The sequence below is a fragment of the Marmota monax genome, unplaced genomic scaffold (assembly GCF_021218885.2).
Source record: "Marmota monax isolate L192 unplaced genomic scaffold, Marmota_monax_Labrador192_F-V1.1 WCK01_AAM20220418_F8-fsc00009, whole genome shotgun sequence".
In the NCBI taxonomy this organism is placed as follows: Eukaryota; Metazoa; Chordata; class Mammalia; order Rodentia; family Sciuridae; genus Marmota; species Marmota monax.
The window spans coordinates 28,558,206-28,578,423 of NW_026694710.1; the positions used below are offsets into that span (position 1 = coordinate 28,558,206).

The 20,218-nt window shown below is 57.7% G+C and overlaps 1 protein-coding gene across 3 annotated transcripts in view; it reads right to left on the reverse strand.

Moving 5' to 3' along the window:
• Uvssa (UV stimulated scaffold protein A) overlaps positions 1-20,218 on the reverse strand; it is a 32,995-nt gene that overhangs the window by 11,480 nt on the left and 1,297 nt on the right. For 2 of the 3 annotated variants that reach the window (XM_058572486.1, XM_046423670.2), the window contains 6 exons: positions 19,354-19,684; positions 18,301-18,421; positions 16,679-17,146; positions 16,152-16,264; positions 15,773-15,901; positions 5,849-5,960 (listed from right to left, as the gene is read on the reverse strand). In XM_058572486.1, the coding sequence (XP_058428469.1) occupies positions 5,849-5,960; positions 15,773-15,901; positions 16,152-16,264; positions 16,679-17,146; positions 18,301-18,421; positions 19,354-19,684 (1,274 nt within the window). The remainder of the gene's footprint in view (positions 1-5,848; positions 5,961-15,772; positions 15,902-16,151; positions 16,265-16,678; positions 17,147-18,300; positions 18,422-19,353; positions 19,685-20,218) is intronic. The other variant, XM_058572487.1, reaches the window with a different exon arrangement.

The window sequence follows — 20,218 nt, forward strand, 5'->3', positions numbered from 1 at the left end:
GAATGCCAACCTGGAGCACAGCCCCTGGCACCAGGATGGCAAGGCCACGGGCACAGTGGCACACTGGCTTCTGCAGCCATGTCCATTCTTACATCCCTGGGGCGGAACAGGACAGATCCTTCAGCACCACCAAACCCCGCCATCCCTGCTATCCCTCAAGGCCCTGCCCACCCCTCTTGCCCGTACCAAGGCAAGGACTTGGGTCTGGCCCACCCTGACCTTTGCTCGCCTCTCTCCCAGGTGGGGCACAGGGCAGGTAGGGGTTAGGACTCCAGAGGCACGGCCTGCCTCTGCCACCGCCTGCACTCAGCCACCCTCCCCTGTGCACCCGCCAACTGAGGTGCTCACAAGGAGCCGCAGCAGCCAGTGGACAGGGGAAGCCCAGCACTAGAGCGAGCCGACAGGAGTAAGGCTGCTGCAGGGCAGGAGGGTAGCAGGGACTCTGACCCCCCCGGAGGACACACACTCCTGCAGTGAGAGCCAAGGGCACCTGTGCAGGTACCAAGGTCCTCATTTCCAGAATCTGGAGGAAAGAAAAGGAAGCGCTGTGGAGAAGAGTTGGGAAATGGTGAGCCTCGTTTCCTGGAGACGGAGGGAAACTGTGGCTGGAAATTCTACAGGGAGTTTAAGGACATCAGAGAAAAAGCCATACATCTAAAGAAGGACAGTCCTACCGCAGCAGCATATCAACAGCACGGTGCGCAGGGCCGGGGAGGGCTGCTCCCACGGCTGAGGGCCTCCAGCCTGACTCTCCACCCTCTCAGCCTGCAGTGAGGACCAGGGCCTCCTCGACGGGAGCCTCAGCAGGAAGGGCCCAGGGAATGCTTTGGAGTCTGTTGCCCCTCCGTCCACACCTACCAGACAGGGAGGCCGGGGCGGGAGGGTGCTCAGCCACTAGTCCTGGGCCGGGGCACAGAACAGAAATCAAGAGGCTATAAAAACCAAGGGTGGATGGGGGTGGCCAGCTCAGAGGCAGTGTGAGCTGAGTGTGCAAGGCGAGTTCCACCCCGGCACTGCAGGGAGCACCCAGCAGGGGACAACACACACTTTTTAAAAATACTTTTTAAAATTAGAAACAATCATCAGAAAAAAATAGATAAAAAAGGATTTAGAAGCAACAGAAAAAAACATTTTAACAAAGGTGGGAAAAGAAGTAAACCAACAGCAGCAGCGACTTTGAGGGGACGTGTGGTGCGCGGAGCAGCCCGGGCAGCACGTCCAGGTGCTGCGGCTGCCAGCCCAGGGCTGCAGCCCAGCCAACAGATCACCTCTGGGCAGAGCTGTGGCCACCCCCCGCCCAAGTCCCGCCCGAGACCAGCGATGGGGAGCACATAAAGGCAGGATCAGAGTCTCTGTGCAGGAAGGACCAAGGGACAGCCAAGATGGCAGCTCAACCAGGGAAACTGATTTTAAGTTCAAAGGACCTCAAGAGAAGGGACATGTCCGGCGGGGGCTGGGTCAGTGGCAGCGCCTGCCTAGCGTGTGAAGCACTGGGTTCCATCCTCAGCACCACATAAAATAACAAGGACATGCGTCCACCTATGACTAAGAAATAAATATTAAACAAAAACAGAAGGGACGTGTCGACGTGTAGGAAACGTGGAAGGTGTATGCGAATGAGTCGACACCAAGGTGGAGGCCAGCACCACTGCCAGAGGCCCCTGAGCAGAGGGCAGCCCGACAGGACACAGATGTGGCCAGCTGCTCTTCAGGACATCACGGTGGTAAGCAGACAAGAGCCACAGCCGCCTGCAGCCTTCCTCTGTAGATAAAGCCCCCTGGCACACAGCTGTGCCCTCCCGCCCTGTGCTGTCTGGCGTGCTCGGGACTAGGACGGACACTCGCTCTCTGGTCCCTTGGGGAAACACATGCCAGCCCTGCTGTAGGACCCAGCACACTCCCATCTCCTAGATGCCCACAGAGAACACGGAGGAGCTGCTCAGGGTCCCTGGGGGCTGCCAGTCACCTGTGGCCACCACGGATCTCAGCCCAAAGGCTCCAGCGCCATCCAATGCCCAGGTCCCACTCCCAGGCATCCCAAAGCCCCCAGACCCGCAGCACGGCCTCCCCAGGGACCACACTGCCCGGCTGGCCAACACCACACGCTGCGAGGCAGCCGGACTGAGAAGAGAACAATGTGACACTTGGACAGATACAATCGCAGCCCAGAGATCAATAGGAGAATTCCTAAGAGTTACAAGAATGAAATATATTTTTCATTGATTTGTTGTTTTAGACCATTAAGAAGATGGGTAAACGTGTAGAGCAGGGTAAACACTCGGGGCTTGGGCCCCGCCTGCACTGTCCTGGGGAATCAATCTTGCTGACACACCTCCAGAGCAGACCCAAAACACAGAGGGCTCCTCGGCCCAGCACGTGGTTCTCAGCAGATGAGAGCAGAGTCCTCGACCGACCCACCTCGCGCCCCAGCTCTGCTCGGCTGACTCAGTACAGTATCTGGGCTCAAGTTTACTCCCACGGTTGCTTTTAAAAGAATCATAAAAATGTCCAAATCCCTGTTTTTGTTTAAATTGGCCAAGTGGCACCTATTTGCCTGAAGCACTAAAGCAGACAGTGCGGAGAGATCAATCGATGGCAGGAAATGGAGAGGCTGGGCTCCGCACAAAGTTGGGCTGTCCAGCGCTGACATTATTGATTCCACCTAGCTCCACTGGCCTTGTAATTAAAATGTAAATTTGAGAAAGAGATTATGTCCTGACAGAAATGGTAGGATTAAGGGAAAGATAAAAGCCCCTCAGTGGAAATTCAGAGAAAGAAACGAGAAAGAAAAAGAGCCCCGGTCTCCTCGGCTGTGTAGGTTTAGACTAGATCTGACTACTTCAGATTCACCCACGTTTAATTGAAAAAACAGCGACAGAATATAAACTAGTATCATGAACTGGGCTCGCCCAGGCACACCTCCTGCCTGCCCTGCGTCTCCAGGGCTCCCGGGCCGTTTGCCTTTCTCCCACAGGAGGCCAACGGGGTCCCCACCGCCCTGCCCTGGCTCCAGGCCTCATGGCAACCTGACCAGCTGAAGCTGAGCCCCAGGCTTGAAGGGGCCCTGCTGGCCCCCCCTGATTCCGCAATGCAGCCCAGGGCCGGGCAGACAGCGAGACCCTGAACCAGAGAGTCAGAGCACCCCGCTGCACAGCCTCCCTCTCCCATCGGCCTCCACCTGACGCTTCTGGGGAGAGCAGGAGGAGCAGCACTGCCCAGACCCCTAGGCCCCTGTCTGTTAAGGCCAAAGACAATGTTGTAAGCCTTCCCGAGGGAAGGGGTGAGTCTGCACCAAGGAAATGCCAGGGTCTCGCCAAACCCCCTCCCCACAGGCCAGGCCTGCCCACACAGCCTGGACGAGGGGTAGTCACAAAGCAGGCTGGCAGGACAGGAACCAGGAGCCCAGGCACAGGCAATGGGTCACCACTTCTGTGTGATGGATCTCCCCACAATTCAGGAACCAAGGCCCTGCTGAGGCTGCGTCCTCTTCTGGACCAACACACCCCAGCAGGGTGCCCTGCCCTGCTCCTCTGTGCTGGAGGTCAGGCAGGCACAAGAGCCCTGGGCCCCTGAGACACCTCCGTGCAACTGGGCCTCCTCGCAGGGGCACTGGGCAGGTGTCCCAAGGAGCCTGGCAGAGGCCCCTGGCTGTTCACAGCTCAACCCCTTCACTGGATGGACTCCACTGGCCAGCAGACAAGGGGGACACAGGCCACCTCCACACAGGAGGGCCCAAGGACTTTGCTGGTGCCCATCACTCTCCACTGGTGGTCAGCAAGGCCCTGCCCCCATGTGCCCACTGCCTGGAGGGACAGTTAAAGGCCCGTCGAGGGAGCACTCCATGACAGTCTGCCTTTGTGGTCGTGCCACTTTACTGGCCACTCGCAAGCCACAGGCCAGAGGGAACCTCGTCACTCTGGGCTGGAGGACAATGGCCTCTGCTGTGTCCTACTGCGAGCCCTGCGCTACGAGCCGCTGCAGGACGAAGGTTGTGTGAGAGGCAGGTCCTGCCAGTTAGAGGCTGCAGACTAACCCTGAGGACTCAGAAGCACCAACAGGGACACAGAGGCCCAGACCCTGAAAAGTCTGGTGTGACCCAAGCCAAGAGTCACTGCCAGCTGCCAGTTTCCCTGGCAGACTCCAGGACCAGCCCTGGCTCAGGGAGGGGGACAAGGCCACGTGGCAGGCAGGAGGATATCTGGGCAGGCAAGAGCCTAGGCAGGTGCTGTGGCTGCTTAGAGACCTTGGGGTCCTTGGCCCAGGACCAGAGAAAGGAAGGAGCCAACAGGCTGTCTCTGCCTCACTTGTCCCTGTGGCCCTCCGTCCCAGACCCAATAGCCTCAGAGGTAGCCACACTTGAACCAGTGCCTCTCTGCTATCTAGGGCCTGGTCCAGCAGAGGGCAAGGTAAGGTGGGCTGGGGAGGGTGGCCACAGCACCCAGCCGCAGGCTACAGGCACCTCCCAGTACCCATGTCAGTGTGGGACTCAGCTGTGGCCACCCAAGAGAGGCTCTGGCCACGTAGGAAAGGCAGTAATCAGGAGATGGCAAAGGCCACTTCAGGTGGACACTGGTATTCAAAAAGAATGGCAGGTGCGGGGGGCGGGGCTGGGGGCAGGTGGGAGGTCAGAGGGGTCAATGGCTAAGGAGCCTCGAGGAGGCACAGCTGGAGCCCAGACTTGGGGTGGGGTCTGGCCCATGGAGGAAGGCGGGCCGGGGCACAGGGCAGGATAGCACCAGGCAGAGGCAGGTCCTCCGCAAAGCAGGCCAGGCCAGGCCAGGCCAGGCGCCCAGTGAGTCAGGGCAGGAGCTTCCCTACCACACTCACACGACTGAACCCCAGGTGCCCAGCCCCCTGGCCCTGCCCAGCTCAGAAGCAGACGTGTGGGCACACAGCTGTGTGAGTGGAGGGCATTAGCATGTGGTTGTGCTAATTTGGCATGACACCCCTAATGGGTCATGTCTTCACACGCGAGTTGCCTAATCATCTAAATTCTTTTAACAAATCTAAGTTTCATCTCACAGACTTCAGTTCAAACCAACTTGTCAATTTCACCATAAAAGCTAGGGGTCCGGTTTTCAGTTCCTTGCTCTGGACGTGAACACATGACTCCTGTGTGTGCCCTGGGGCCCTGGAACCCACCAGACTCGAGGCTGCCCCTGCCCTGGAGGTCAGGAGCCTGGGCTGCAGAGTGTGACTTTCAGGGGCTCCTAGGTGGAAAGGCCAACTGCAGCTGTGCCACTCCTCACCAGGAACGTGGCCTTGCTGTGGACATCACAGTCCTGGCCCAGACGCCTTGTCCACCTTTAGTGTCCAAGAGGTACGCAGGTTACTTTGACATCCCCAGGAATCGTCCCTAGGGGATAAAAGCCTGAGCATGTGGTATGGCTACCCCCAACCCTGAGAGGCCCAGGCCTCCCCCCGACTTCCTGCCACCACCAGACATGGCTCCGGAGCTGCTGGAACCAGTCCCCCCGACACCTTGGGTCCAGGGAGCCTGCACAAGAGGGCATCCGTCTGCTCAGGGAGCTGCCCACCTCACTCTTGGAACACTCTCCTGAGGCCGCTGTTGGGCAGGAGCACCCAGGAGCTGCAGGGCGGGGCCAGGACCTGCCTCCTCTCGAGCTAGCAGGCCCACTATGGGGTCAGAACCCTGGCCCAGGGCTGGGCAGAGGAGCCGGGGAGCCCACCCTTAAATGAAGCAGTGAACGGCTCAGGGATCTGGAGCGTAGCCAGCAGGACAGGCGGGGCCCCACAGCCCCACCTCCTGTGAGGTCACTGGGCTGCAGCTCCCAGAGCAGGGGCTCCTCCCCAGGCGCCTCCCACTGCCCCCTGAGCTGCAGCCTACCATACTCAGCCCGCAGATGGGCAGGGATGTGGGGCTCATAGCCCTCCTTCTCCGGCACCTCCACAAAGTCCTCGTCGTCCTCCTCATCCTCCTCGTCCCCTGGGGCTTCAGTCTGTGGAAACACCACCAAAAACTAATAAGGACACCCAGACCTGTGAACGCGCACGGGGACTGCCACCCACTGCCCCAGCCCCCTCCACAGCAGCCGGGCGTCAGCATCGAGTGACTGCAGTCCACCCAAGGTCATCTCAGGGCTGATTCTTTTTTTTTTTTTCCCTTTTTTCTTTTTTGGTGGCGGGGGACCAGGGATTGACCTCAGGGCACTCCACCACTAAGCCACACCCCAGCCCTGTTTCCCATTTTATTTAGAGACAGAGTTTCACTGAGCTGCTTAGCGTCTTAGGCTGGCTTTGAACTCATGATCACAGGCGTGTGCCACCGCACTGGCTCAGGTGATTCTTGTCCCTAAAATCTCAGCACCTCTGCACCACTGCCTCTGGCCTTGCCACTCCATGCTTTGGCACATGCTGCCCCATCCTTGCACAGAGCAGTCACACGCAGGTGGACAGCAAATGTCTCTCCCTGCAGTACAGGTAGCAGCCGTCCACCCGCTAGGCAGTCATCTGGACAACACACCATGCAGGAGCTCCCGACGAGGCTACCTCCCCTGCCTGATGTGGCAGCTGGCCTGAGTCCCAGGAGCACAGTGCCGCCACCCACAACTTGGGGAGCAGGAGGCCTGCTTTCCCCTGAGGAAGGCGGGCTCTGGGCACCTCAGCAGGTGGCACCAGAGGCCCATGGAGTCCTTGACATCCCCAAAACAGGAGTCCTGGCCTGCCCTGGGGCTGCTGAGAGGTTCTGCTGATAGCAATGCCCCGGGCCCATCAGCTCACCAGAGCAGACAGCACAGAGGCAGACACCCACCTCGGCGAGCACCTGCAGCACAGCAGAACCAGCCCCTAAGCCACAGCCTCCATCCCCAGGAGCCCTCACACCCAGGACAGGATGCCAGCACAGCAACCAGCAACTGCAGGGACGTGCCCCTCCCGGGAGATCCCTACACTCCAGGGAGCCAGGCTCACCGTCCTGGGCAGCTGAGGGCTGTGCCCCCAGGGTGTGAGGACCACACCATGACCTAGGCACAGGGCTGAAGGAAGCGTCCAGAAAGGCAGGTCCCTTTGTGATGGCAGCCGGGGTCCTCAGGAACACCAGTGGTCCTCACACATGCTTGTTTTTACACCCCCTCCCAACAGGCATTCCACCCCGGCACCTGCCTGAGGGAGGTGATCAGAGAGGAGCGGCTGCGGACCCCCAGGGCAGGAGCCCACAGGCTCCCTGGAAGCCAAGTATCAGCAATTTACAGCTTCTGACCGAACCAGGGAGCTAAGGTGCCCACCTGACCCAGCTCAGCCACTCACCAGCAGCTCCCACAGGTGGCCCCAGAGCCCTCACAGCCCCAGCATGCACGTGGCCCCAGGACACACACACACACACACACACACACACACACAGCCCCAGCATGCATGTGGCCCCAGGACACACACACAGCCCCAGCATGCATGTGGCCCCAGGACACACACACTGCCCCAGGACACATGTGGCCCAGGACACACACACACACACACACACACAGTCTGAGCATACACGTGGCCCCAGGACACACACACACACACACACACACACAGCCTCAGCACACACGTGGCCCTAGGGCCCACACACAGCCCCAGAACACATGTGGACCCCGGGCTGTCTGCCAGCACTACAGCACGGGACTATTGGGGCTGGACTCAACAACCCCACGAGGAGACCTGCCCAGGAGAGTTATAATCAGATGCAAATGCTCTGTGTTTAGGCACAGCCCACGGCTGTGCATCTGGGGAGCACAGGAGACATTAATCATTGGAAACTGTAATTTTTGTTATCAGTCTAACACTGATCAAAAGGGAAGCCTGTCTCCACCGCTGACCTGTGAAACGTCCCAATTATGCTCTTTGGAAATGACAGGGGCACTTAACTCCCGAGCTGAGCAAATGACGACGATCAATCACGTTTGAATAACAATGAGCCACGGACCTGAAAATTATTTTTGTATAGAATCTACCCAGGAATTTATGAAAGGTGGAGAGCAGCCCAAGGTTTTAGGGCTTACGTTCCGGCCGGTGCAGTGCGTATCAAACACTAAACAGAATTTATGTGTTTTAATTTTCTAAAAGGTGGATGTGGACGGGGTGCTACAATGCAGCACACACAGTGCCAGGGTTTAAATATGGGGGTCATTTTCATAAAATATTATGCTTACTGCTCACACCCTTGAATTTCACTGAGGACTTTTATCAAATTTTCATTTTCTAAAAAATATTCAACTGCTCAGCTAACTATTAGGAGTTATACCTTCTTTCTCCCCAACTAAAATCATTTATTTCTGTGATTAAGTTTGAAGTCCTAGGTTCCTCTGTGTCCTCAAACAAGCACTGATCAGGCCCCAGCTTTCTGCTCTCCCTCTGCAGCTGCTGGCCGTGCCCTAGGAGGCCTCTGCCTCTGGAGAGACCCTGGGCTCCGTCCTGGGCCACAGCAACCACGTCATCCACACCTGCACTTTACTTTTCAACTACTCAGAGGCAGTAACACGCGAGCTACAGCAACTAGAAGTTAGAGACTTCACTGCTGATACAAGTTGGCACAAAAGCATCCATTTTCAAGTTTGACTTCACCTCTGTGAGCAAGAGCTGCCGCTCATCCATGTGCTCCATTGCCCTGGACAGGCAGCAACACACCTGCGTCCAAAGGGGCAGGGACAGCTTTCAGCTGCCAGCTGCCAGGGTACTTGAGTGACCTGCTCTGAGACAAGAACACCATGGTGACAAGCAACAGCCCCCTCTCAGACCTCAGAAAGCGGCATGGCCCAGGGAATCTAAGGCCTGTGGAAGACTCCCTTTGAGCACTTGGATTCTAAGAGACTAAATAATCCAGTGAGCTCAGCCACAGCAGTGGTGACCTGCCTTCAAGGTCACAGATTAGGCCAGACAGAAACCGTACAAGGGGGGCCCGCGGCACCACAGCACCCCACTGCGGGGCTGTACAGGGGTGGCTGGACAATGGAGGTGCAGGGAAGGAGTTCACTCCCACCGAGAGCTACAGGGCGACGTCAGACCTGTGACCTGCTCCAGGGCAGCTGGCTTCCACCCACCTGGGAGCTGAGATTCTCCAACTGCCAGAAAACAGCGTGCAGAGGACCCAGGGGAGAAGGAAGGGAGCCTGACAGGTGAAGTCCTCGGCGCCTGGGAGGGGCCAGACCGGGAGCCTGAGCCTGTAGCCAACTGGAAGCCTTATCCCAAGCCAGCTCCAGGGACAGCCCAATCCACCTACTTGGCAGAAGCTTCTACCCAAGGCTGTGGCCATGGGGAGGCCACAGAGGGGGACACTGCTGGTTTTATACAAATTGATTCTCACCCACAGTTAAAAGGATTTAGAAAAATGAGTCCCCACCATCATAATTAAACAAGCAATAAAACTACTAAAATATACAGAGCAATCAGTTTACAGAAGTAGGGGCAGTGAGGTTGCTAATTATTTGCGAAGGAATGGGAAGAACAGCTTGGTGCCCGGAAAGCAGGTTGCCCACCAAGCCCCACGGCCTGGAGATACAGCTGGGACCATTAAATAAATTTTGTACCATCTAATTAACTTGGTGCGCAATCTCAATTACTTTTCACCCAAGAAATCACTTTTGTTCAGTTTTATGTGTGTCTATTTCCCTTTTAAAAAAAAAAATGATGTAAGGCCTCGTCAGACAAGTGAGTTCCAAACTGCATTTGTCTCTCAGGGCTTGATGGCTATGCATTTAAAAACCCATTCTATCTTATAAACTAAAAATTAAACGTGCTCAGCTGTGATGGTCGGCACTGCATCTGCTATTTATATGCTAATGCCCTCCCTGGAAGGCCGTGCAAATTGCCGGCCAGGCCAATATCTCATGTGCATCTCCGACTGCCAGGGACGCACTGTCAGAGGACAGAGGGCGGTCGCACCACTGACCAAATGGACACCCCAGGAGCAGGCCCCTCATGGGCAATGGCACCAAGGCCAAGTCAACCTGCTTGGACATGGGCAGGGCACCAGGAGCACACTCTCCTGAGCCGACCACCACCTTCTGACACAAGCACCTCCGAGGCTGACACTCAGGGACCTCACACCCACACACAGCACAGTGGCAGGCACTTCCCCTCCTCAACTGACCAAATCAGGAGTCAACCTGCCCTGAAGACTGCCAGCATGCACAAGGAGCACCCAGGGCCCAGGGGCCAAGAGCCTCATCCAGCTGGGGGCAGGTGTGAGGCAGAGCCCCTGGATCATGCGTGCATACAGTGTTTCTAGAGTAAGGGTAGGGCCGAAATCTCCGCTGGGTGAAGACAAGCGGCCAGCCAGAGGCACACACTTCTGTAAGCCAATGAGGGCTGGTGGTCCACACAGACTCCCTCCCGTGGGTGGCTGGACTTGGGCCAGGACAGCTGGTTTTCCTGGGAGTCTGCACCACAGGTATTCCTGCACAGGGGCGGTGTGAGGGGCACAGAGCAGGAGGGTCATCACGGGTCATTTGGACCTTACAGAAACTCACATTGGACCCAGTGGAGGACAATCGCCTCATGGAGCAACCAACGTCTCCATATCTAGTAGCTCTGACCCCCAGGAGCTCTGGCCCCCACGAGCTCTGTGGAGACAGCTACTCTGGCAGAGGATGAGGAAGACCCAGACTCACCCACTCTGGGGCCCATGGCTCACACAGTCCCACACAGGCATGTGAAAGGCCACCTGCTGCAGCCCAACCTCCCCAGGCAGAGACGTGGCCAGCAGGCAGCCCCTGGGGAGCGAGAGACAGTGCTCAGAGGACAGGCATGGGCGGGGAGGTGTCAGGCAGCCTTGCCTGGCATCCAGGCAAGGTCTTGGTCTTGGCAAGGAGGCCAGGCCCACAGAGGTTCCCCATCTATAAAATGGGGGTAACAAAGCAATCCACCCCAGGAAGTGTCTTCTGGAACCAAGGGGACCAGGCGTGGGCAGGCTGGAAGGGCACCGGCTGGCTGGGGAAGGTGCCTGGCTGAGGTGGCCTGCCATGGGGCCAGGAGGGGGCTCCATGCCGTAGGGCTGGGAGGGCAGCCAGGCCCAGCCTGTCCTTTCAGAGCCTGTCCTTTCAAAGCACCAGCGCACCCGCCCCTCCCCCGGCACCCTGGGAGGCAGCGTGGCCTTCAGCGTGATGGAAGGAGCTGGATCACCCAGGAAGGCTACAGAAGGCGGCCGCCACGGCAGAGGCTTCCTGGAGGCGAAGCTGATTGACCGTCCCTGTGTGTGTCTGATGGGCCAACATTTCATTCCCTGGGCTTTCTAATTCTGTCCTCCTCACCTAGGGAACCAGATGCTACGAGGGCTTGGGCAGCAGCACAGGAAGCTCCCGACCCCACAGCCAGGGGGAGAGGCTGGCAGCTGGGGTTGGAGGCAAGTCGGTGAGGGCAAGGCCAAGCCCACCTGCTGGCCAGCGACACAGGGGAGCCCGCAGCCTGACCACAGGGAAGAAGGCAAAGCACTGCCCACAGGGCCAGGTGACAGCGCCTCAGAATCACTGTTCTCTGACTCACTCGTTGGTGGGAAATTAGTATTTTGTTAATTACACAATAAGAAAATAACCGTTGATTCAAGCTACACAATTAAAAGCAGGCAATTTAAAAGTTTTCAAAGGATCTTTATCAGTTTAACGGACGAGGCAGCTGGATCATTACAGCCCGCCTGAAACAGAGCAACGTGGAAACTAAATCTACCCAATGACCCTCCATATTGATCCAGCCACGATTCACCCCCGTCTGCCCCACACGGAGCCGACACGGAGACACTCTATCAGACAGACACTTAAACATATTTAAACTGGCTTACGTATTTTTCTGAGGACAGAGCATCTATGTCAAAAGGAAAACAACACTATGTAGACAACAGGCGACAGGCAGAAAGAGGACGTGGGAAACAGACTGCAGCGGGTTGCAGGCAGGCTGCCCTCCCCCTACCCCTCGGCGCTGGGAGTGCCCAGGGCCTGGCGGTGGCCACTTGGCTCTAAGTGGGCGTCATGTCTGTCTCAGTCTCTCACGTCTGTCAGAAGTTCTCAGATGTCTGAATCACGCATTATTGAATTAGTGCTCCCCACCTAGCCTGTTCTACACGCGGAGTTAACGATGCCAATCCCATGCTAAGTGGGGAAACGTAAGGGAAACAATTTAAACCCTTCGTAAATTTTATTTGAAAATTAGTGAAGAACACCTCATTCATAATTTCTAATTAAAACAGCTCTAATTAACACTGATGTTCATTAGCTGCTTCACCCCTGCCCAAGCCGCTGCGGGTGCTGCAGCTCTGCAGGGAGGGCCGCCAGCAGGAGGGAGATGGGCAGATAGGCCTGCCTGTGCTGGCTGCCGCCTCTATTCTGGGAAGCGACTCACCTGAGCCTAAGCGGCTGCAGCCAGAGCTCTCCAATCACTCCATCTGCGGGCGGCTCCTCTGCCGCTGCGCGAGAAACCTCTGAGGATTTCAGAGTGCCTTTATTAGGATCAGTGTGTGGAGAGGGTCCAGAAAGCGTCCCTTCAGCTGACAGCAGAGCAGAGTGACATCTGTCTTCCCACTGAAGCTGGGACACCATCAACCTTGCAGGGCCTGATAGGCCCTGCACACTCACAGGAGCAGCCTGGGCAGGAGTCTACTGCTCCTGAAGAGCAGCCTGGGCAGGAGTCTACTGACCAGACCACGTGGCCAAAGGACACCCGCAGCCCCTCACTGCCCATGCACAACACCCTGTGTGGCCCTGCCCTCCAGCAGCAGGTCCTGCAGGCCCTGGGCAGAAGTGGGGATGAGTCATCTACTCTGACAGTATCAAAGGACACACTGAGTGGAGTCAAAGCAGGGCCAACAGCCAGAGTGCACAGTGGAAAGCAGGGGCCATGCAGTGGCCTGAGGCTGTGTACCACAGAGGGCCAGGTAGACAGCTCCGAAGGGCTGGATTTGGGACTCCAGTGTCCACAGCCCACGAGAGCTTCAGGATGGGCCCTGTGAGCCACAGCCAGAATAGAAAGGTAGCTACACCAGTGGGCCCAGTCCCATTCACCCACCCTGGGACACAGCAGACCTGAGCACCAGCATCTGGAAGGGACAGGGCAGCTGGCAGGAGTCCAGGGCAAGCAGAGGTCAAGGAAACCAGACCTCCTGGGCCTGCGGAGGGAGGAGGCACACGACCAGGTGTGGCCAGGACTCAAGTTTCCTCAAGCACATGGCAAAGTCAGCAGGTGTGGTGGGGCCAGGACACAGGCTACCTACCACGCAGGACAGCCTGACCCTCTGGTGTGCCAGGGACACCAGCTTAGCTCAGAGCCCCGACCCCTCACCACAGTGCAGGCTGAACGGCCAGCAGCCCTGGGAAAGACTTCCGGGGACCCTCCCCTAGTCAGCCGCACCTGCGGGAGGCACCGTGGGGCTCCGAGAGGAGAGCAGGGGCAGCAGCGCTCCAGGGGCCCTGCTGACAGAGCCTCAGGCCAAGGAGAGCAGCCAGCTGCCGTGACCCTTCTGGGCTCAGGTCCTGCCACCTTCAGCACTGCCACTAGCCCCAGAAGACCATGCAGGCTGATCATACCTAGGCCTGATGAGAATGGACCCCAGCAGCCCGGGAAGCCTGTAGACATCCCCAGGACACCAAATGTCCAAGGACATCCTTGCCACAACCAAGGCCATCAGCAGCAAAATGGCCATGGGCTGAGCCCTGGACAGCACGAGTGCACACCACACAAGGCCGCCTCCACACTCAGCATAGCGCTGGGGGCCCACCTGGCCTTCACTCTGCACCCAGCACTCTGGCTGCTCGGAGTGCTGGTGCCCTGCGGTCTAGAGTAATCTCCTCTGACTGAGTAGGTGACAGGCACCTTCCTCCCACCAGACAATTATTTTTCACCGTAAATATATTTTGGTCAAAACTGACAAAGCTGACTCCTTAAACAAGCAGCATGCCACACACAGTGGACTCTAGTGAGGCAGAACGAGCGCCCACAAAGACTCCTGTCCCTAAGCTGCACAGCGCAGACTCCTGGGGTTTGCAGGAGAGAAGCAAGGTCGCCCTCTGGTGGGCCTGAGGGCCACACACGGCCTCCACAGCCAGGGATCTCCCAGCGGCTGCTCAGGTAGGGGTTCCTCCTCTCGGGTTCCAGAACTTCTGGCACTGCATTGCCACCCCAGGTCTGCTGCCAGGGCACAGTATGGTCATACCACACAGGGCAGGGCACCAGGGATGCCAGCCACAGCATGAGCTGACTGAGCTCAGCTTAGAGCCCTGACCTGGCAGCTGCATGCACATTCACCATCGGTGGGCAACACGTATGCCCACTCCTGGTCTGGGCTCTGCGTGGCCTGCAACTTCATCTTTTTCTTGGCAAGAAACAGAGTTATTTCCACCTCAAAGCTACCTTTGAGAAAGGGGGAGGTTCTGGGCTGGGACTGGGGCTCAGTGGCAGAGCACTTGCCTAGCACGTGTGAGGTACTGGGTTCAATCCTCATCACTGCATACACAAAATAAATAAAAAATAAAGTTATTATTTAAAAAAAGAAGTCTACCTTCCCCGGGCCAGGGCTGGCACCCTCTCCACTCAGCTGGGTGTGGTTCTGGGTTCCCTAGGGACCCAAGGAGAGGTGCATCTGGTGTCTATTTTCTCAGCTTCTCTGAGAGCAGGTGAGAGACCAACCAAAGGCAGGAAGATGGCATCTGCATGTGACAGTTCTCTTTCACATGGCACAACAAGCCCCAGTGCAGCATCCTCTCCCTGCCACAGCCCCCAAGCATCTCTAGGCAGGAATACCACCCTCACTTGCTCTCAGGCTGCTACAAGCTCACCTGCCTCCTCCAGCCAGCTCCAAGGCATCCAGTGCCAAGGACCTTGTGCTCCAGGGTGGATGCCTGGCTACACCCTAGCCCACTGCCTGGAGGCCCAGGCTCAGCGTCCAGTCCTCCCTCAGCCGGCCTGTGGCTCCCACCTCTCAGCCCCATCTAGAGACCCTGCCCTGCTCTGGTGGCATGCGGTTGCTCAGGGAAGCCCAGGAACCCCTGTTGCCTCTCCAACCACAGAGGGCCCATTCCTCTCTCATCAATGCCATGGTCCCTCCCAGGCTAAGGTGCTACACAGTCCAGCAGACGGCTGGTCTTTGAGTCTCCATCCCCAAAGTGGGCACCCTGCCCCAGCTCACCGTGGTGCCCATCAGTACACAGAACCCACTCTGCTGGAGACTCCACAGAAGCCCCATCCTTCCCTAAGCAGGAGGGGCACAGCCTGACTTGCAGGGCTCCCTGGCTACAGTGCAGGGTAAGTGGACAACACCCAGTAGCAGGAGCCATGTTGCCACTATATAGTGAATGAGCTCACATGTCCACTATGGGGCGGGCCCTGCTGGGCTGTGGGGCATGTCCACATGTGGAGCATGGCTGGGCTCTGGCACCAGGAGACGCCAGTCGGGCTCCCACTGCTAGGCCAGCAGAGTGAGAGAGGAGCCTGAAGCAGCTCCTGCTTGCACAGGCAGCTCAGCCCGGCCCCAGACCTGCCGGCCCACCACGCACACACACCTCCCTCCTCCGCCCCGGACCTGGACCTGCCGGCCCACCAAGCACACACACCTCGCTCCTCCGCCCCGACCTGCCGGCCCACCACGCACACGCACACGCACACACACCTCGCTCCTCCGCCCCGGACCTGGACCTGCCGGCCCACCAAGCACACACACCTCGCTCCTCCGCCCTGGACCTGGACCTGCAGGCCCACCAAGCACACACACCTCCCTCCTCCGCCCCGACCTGCCAGCCCACCACGCGCACACACCTCGCTCCTCCGCCCTGGACCTGCCGGCCCACCAAGCACACACCTTGCTCCTTGGTCCCCACTCAGGCTGCACGTGAAGCTCCTCATACTTTCTCAGCGCAAGTTCCAGTTTTGCCTTCAAGTCGATGGCACACCGTAAGTGTCCACCATGGGTCCCTGCTCGGGTAAACCTCTGCAGAACAAGGAAGAAGTCACAGAGAACACAGACCCTGCCAGGAGACAACATGGCCTGGTCTGTAGCCCTGGGAACAAATGGTCAAGGACACCTGGCTGACCCCCTAGGTCACCCCAAGGACAAGACCCACATCTGGCACTTTCCACATGTCCTCCTTCCATCCTACGGCTCCCGCCAACTACATCTTCACTCTGCCCGGGCACTGGCCTGACAGGGACAGCTTTGAAGGCCAGGTGCCCAGCCTCACCTGGACCCAGGAGCACACAGCTGGCAGGAACTTGTTCTGGATGAGCTTGATTGCATCGCGGGCAGCATGGAGGACAGCAAGATTGTCATCATTCTCTTGCACCTTCAGACCGTCTGGAATGAGGTGAATGGGGGTCACAAGAGACCCTGAGGCCAAGAGGCTACAGCCCACAGGGAAATGCTGGATGCCCACCCAGGCCAGCTGAGTGTCGACAGAGCTCACTGCTGTGTGGTTCTGGCCCTACACACATCCTTCCTGCACCCACCCTGCCCAGGGCCTTGCTGGAGTGGGCTACAGATGGCAAACAAGTCCATATGCTTTCTGTGACTGGCCTGTGGCCACAGAGGCTGGTAAAGTGGGCACAGCCCAGTGCAGAGGATAAATGGGAAGGAAAAGCCTGCATGTACCCACTGTAGGCCAGACTTGACATGGCTGTGGGTCACCTAGGCCGCGGGCTGGCACAGCAGTGGCCCACTAGCCAGCGGAGCCTGGGCAGGGAGGCACCAGCAGACCTGGTGGCCCCTTACCCAAGGGCAGTTCCACGTCCAGCGAGTACTTGTGTGAGCCCAGCCCATGGCTGCGCACAAACTGCTCCCCGCTGCACTCGTCCTGGGGCGCATCCTCCACGGCTGCCTGGCAGCCCTCCCCAGCACCAGCGGCCCCTGAGTGTTGCGCAGAGGCAGGCAGGTCCTTGCTGCAGCACGGCTGCTCCTCGTCCTCCAAGGGGTCCCCTGTGGCTGCCTGGGGCGGCCCCTCCCCAGCACCAGTGGCCCCCGGGTGGTATGCAGAGGCGGGCAGGTCCTTGCTGCAGCATGGCTCATCTGGGGCATCAGGAGTGCTTGACCAGTGAGGGACTTCCCAGTCTGAGCTCAAGGAACCAGGGGGACCCTCATCAAGGAAGCTGGCTTCTGGGCACGGGTCAAAGTCCAAAGGCACCAGCAGCCTGAAGCAGTTCTCCACTTCCGTCAGACAGCACCCAACTTCTGCAGACATCTCTGCCGAGACATGGAGACACATCTGGCCTCATCACACTGAGCGAGGAGTATCCCCACCACACACTGCGTCGAGGTCCTGGTCACTGTTAGCACCAGGCAGCTAAGGGTCACATGTGCCACCTGCACCCTTGGGCCTCACTTCCCAAGAAAAGCCAACACCCAAGGTAAACGTATCACAGCAGCTTTCACCTGCTTACTAAACTGTCCAGCTGGCAGGACTGCAAGGTCACCTCTTGGCAGCCCGCAGGAGCACAGGCAAACACGCCAGGGACCAACTGCAGAGCAGGGAGCCTTCAGCCAGAGCAGTGCATCCCAGAGAGGGCTGAGCCTCTCCCAGCAGTCACTTCTGCCAACATCAAGCCACACCCTGCAGGGCTGGGCCAGCTCTCCCTCCTGGTGGCCTCTCTACCATCTGGGCACAGCTGCCTGCCTACAACAGGCCCTGGGGGGTCTGGGCACAGAAGAGCATCAGCCTCGCTGTCTGAGACACAGAGCAGCTGCCCTGGCGGGTCTTGGGCACCCTGCAGGTGGACGACTATCCCCTAGATCTTCTGATTCCCCACACCCTGTTCTCTCCCTCAAGAAAAGGCTGGCTGCCAGAACGTACATCGTAGGGATTTGGGGGGTGGAAGCTGGGTTAAGAGCAAATGGGGAGCTGGGTGCAGGGGTACATATGTAATACTAGAAACTCGGGAGGCTGAGGCAAGAGGATTGCAGGTTTGTGGCCAGCCTCAGTAAAATTACCAAGGACTAAGCAACTCAAAATTTAAAAATTTTAAATTACAATAAAAAGGGCCAGGGATGAACTTCAGTGGCAGTGCACACCTGGGTTCAATCCCCATTACTAAAAAAAAATAGGTAGGGGAGAGGGAGGTGAATGGTGGATGGGAGACAAAACGGCAAGGGGACCTTCAGCAGACCCAAGCACAGACCACTGGAAGCTCTCCACTCAGTCTGTGCCCAGGGAGCCTCCCCAAAGGGCCACAGACAGAATTCACCACCAGGGGGCGCAGGGGTGCAAGCGCCTGTGCAGGGACTGCCCAACCTGAACCCTAGCCTGGCCTGCCTGGGTCTCCTGTGACCAGGGTCCTGGGAGGATGCATAGGCACAGGCAGCCCTTGGTATGTGCGAGGCACCCTCAGCCTCGAACTTGCCTTCCATTTCCCTTTCGGCCTGCTTGGCTCTTTCTCTGTAGATTCTATCCAAGTGCCTCTGCTTTTGCTCTTCTTGCTGCCTTTCTGCCAGAGTCCTCCCATTTACATCCTGAAAGTCCACCTGGGAAACAGAGAAGATCAGGGCTGTCCACAACAAACACTCACCAGAGAGCAAACAGCCACCACATGAGCATGCAGCAGGCCTCAGCAAGGGGAGACACCATCATCTTAACAACAGGATATATGCTGAACTGCGATGCTTCATCTTGAGAAACTCGCGAGTCTACCACTTCAGATAAAAGAGGTGTGAACTCCCAGCCCTGGCCAGGTGCCATTGATGCAGGCCTGTTGTCCCAGTTACTTGGGAGGCTGAGGCAGGAGGAATACCTGGGCTCAGGAGTTCGAGGACAGCCTGGGAAAAACAAAACCCCACCTCAAAAATAAAATTAAAAAAGACTTCCAGCCACAAGTGCAGCACAGGTGGGAGTACAGGAGGCAAACGGGCTGCTGTCTGGACCCCAGAGCCCAAGCACCACCTGAGTGTGCACCCCAGGAGGTGGCACGCCAGTGGGTCAGAGGGAGAGCTGGTTCTCTGGCCCACAGGCAGGGCCACCTGTCCACAGAGGGCAGGGGCAAAGCAAGGTCTGGGCAGTGACAGAGTTGGGTTGGGATCACAGCAGCAGGTCCTGATGGATTTCATCATGCCCAGAACCCATTAGAGCCAATGGCAGGATCCAGGTGGGGACTCTTAAGAACATAGGTAGGGAAACTCCCAGAAGACAGTGCCTGTCACAGAACAGGGCTGAACAATCAAAGGTGACACAGGCCTACAGGCTCAGCTTGATGCACACTTGGGCACAGCTTGTCTTCCTCAAAGATGTTCCTCCCCTCCCAGGCCCCAAGCAGGTCCAGCAACCCAGGTACCTAAGCCAAGCTGCCCAACAACATGGCCTGGGAGCACTCTGTACTTGGCTCCACAGTGAGAGGTCTTCCCTCCCGGGGCCTACCTGCTCTGCCCCAGGGAACCAGCAGCACTGTGCAAGGCCCACCTACCTTTTTGGTGTGTTTTAAGAAGTGGTGGCCCAAGGCTAGCTTCTTGTAGGCCTCACCAAACCTCTCATTCCACCCTTCCACAGCGCGCAGGGCTGCCTGCCTCAGCCTCTGGGCTGCCTCTCTGGGGGGCGGCAAGGGCTGCTCATGGTTGGTGCCCAGTGTGAGCTCCAGGAACTCCTGGAAGTCAGAAACAAGCAGCACCCTGAACTGGTGAGACCTGGTGAAGAGCTCATCCACGATCTGGAAGGCGGACAGGCGGACCTCAGCATGGTCCTGGGTCAGCTGTGTTTTCAGCAGGCGGTAGGCACAGCTGAGCTGCTCCTCTGAAGACCTGGGGGCACAAGCCAGCCTGAGCTCAGCACCTGGTACTTGAAGGGTCAGTTTACACTCACACAGGACGCACTATTTACATATAGTGGGGGCCACAGCTGCTGTCCAGGCTTCCTCTTCCCCTTCTCCTAGAGCTAGGTAAGCAGACCAATGTCTTGGCACGAATGAGGCCCCTCAACTGTGCCTCTTTTTGTGTGGCCCACAAGCCCAAACTGTTTCCTACATTTTTAAATGGTTTAAAGAACTGCTCAGTGGTGCACTTGCCTGGCCTGCCCAAGGCCCTGGGTTTGAGCCCCAGCATGGCAAAACAAATAAGTGATCAAGACACATGAAGGAATGATTCTTGATGTGGGAAAGTTATGAGTGCCAAGTATCAGTGCCATTTATAAAGTTTTATTAAAATGCAGCCCTGTCCCAATGTCCATGTCCACAGCTGCTCTTAGAGCTGCGTGGTGTCAGCAGGGACCTCAGCCTCAAGTATTTTTCATCATCCCTTCACAGATGCTTCCTCACCACTCAGGAGCACCACAGACTA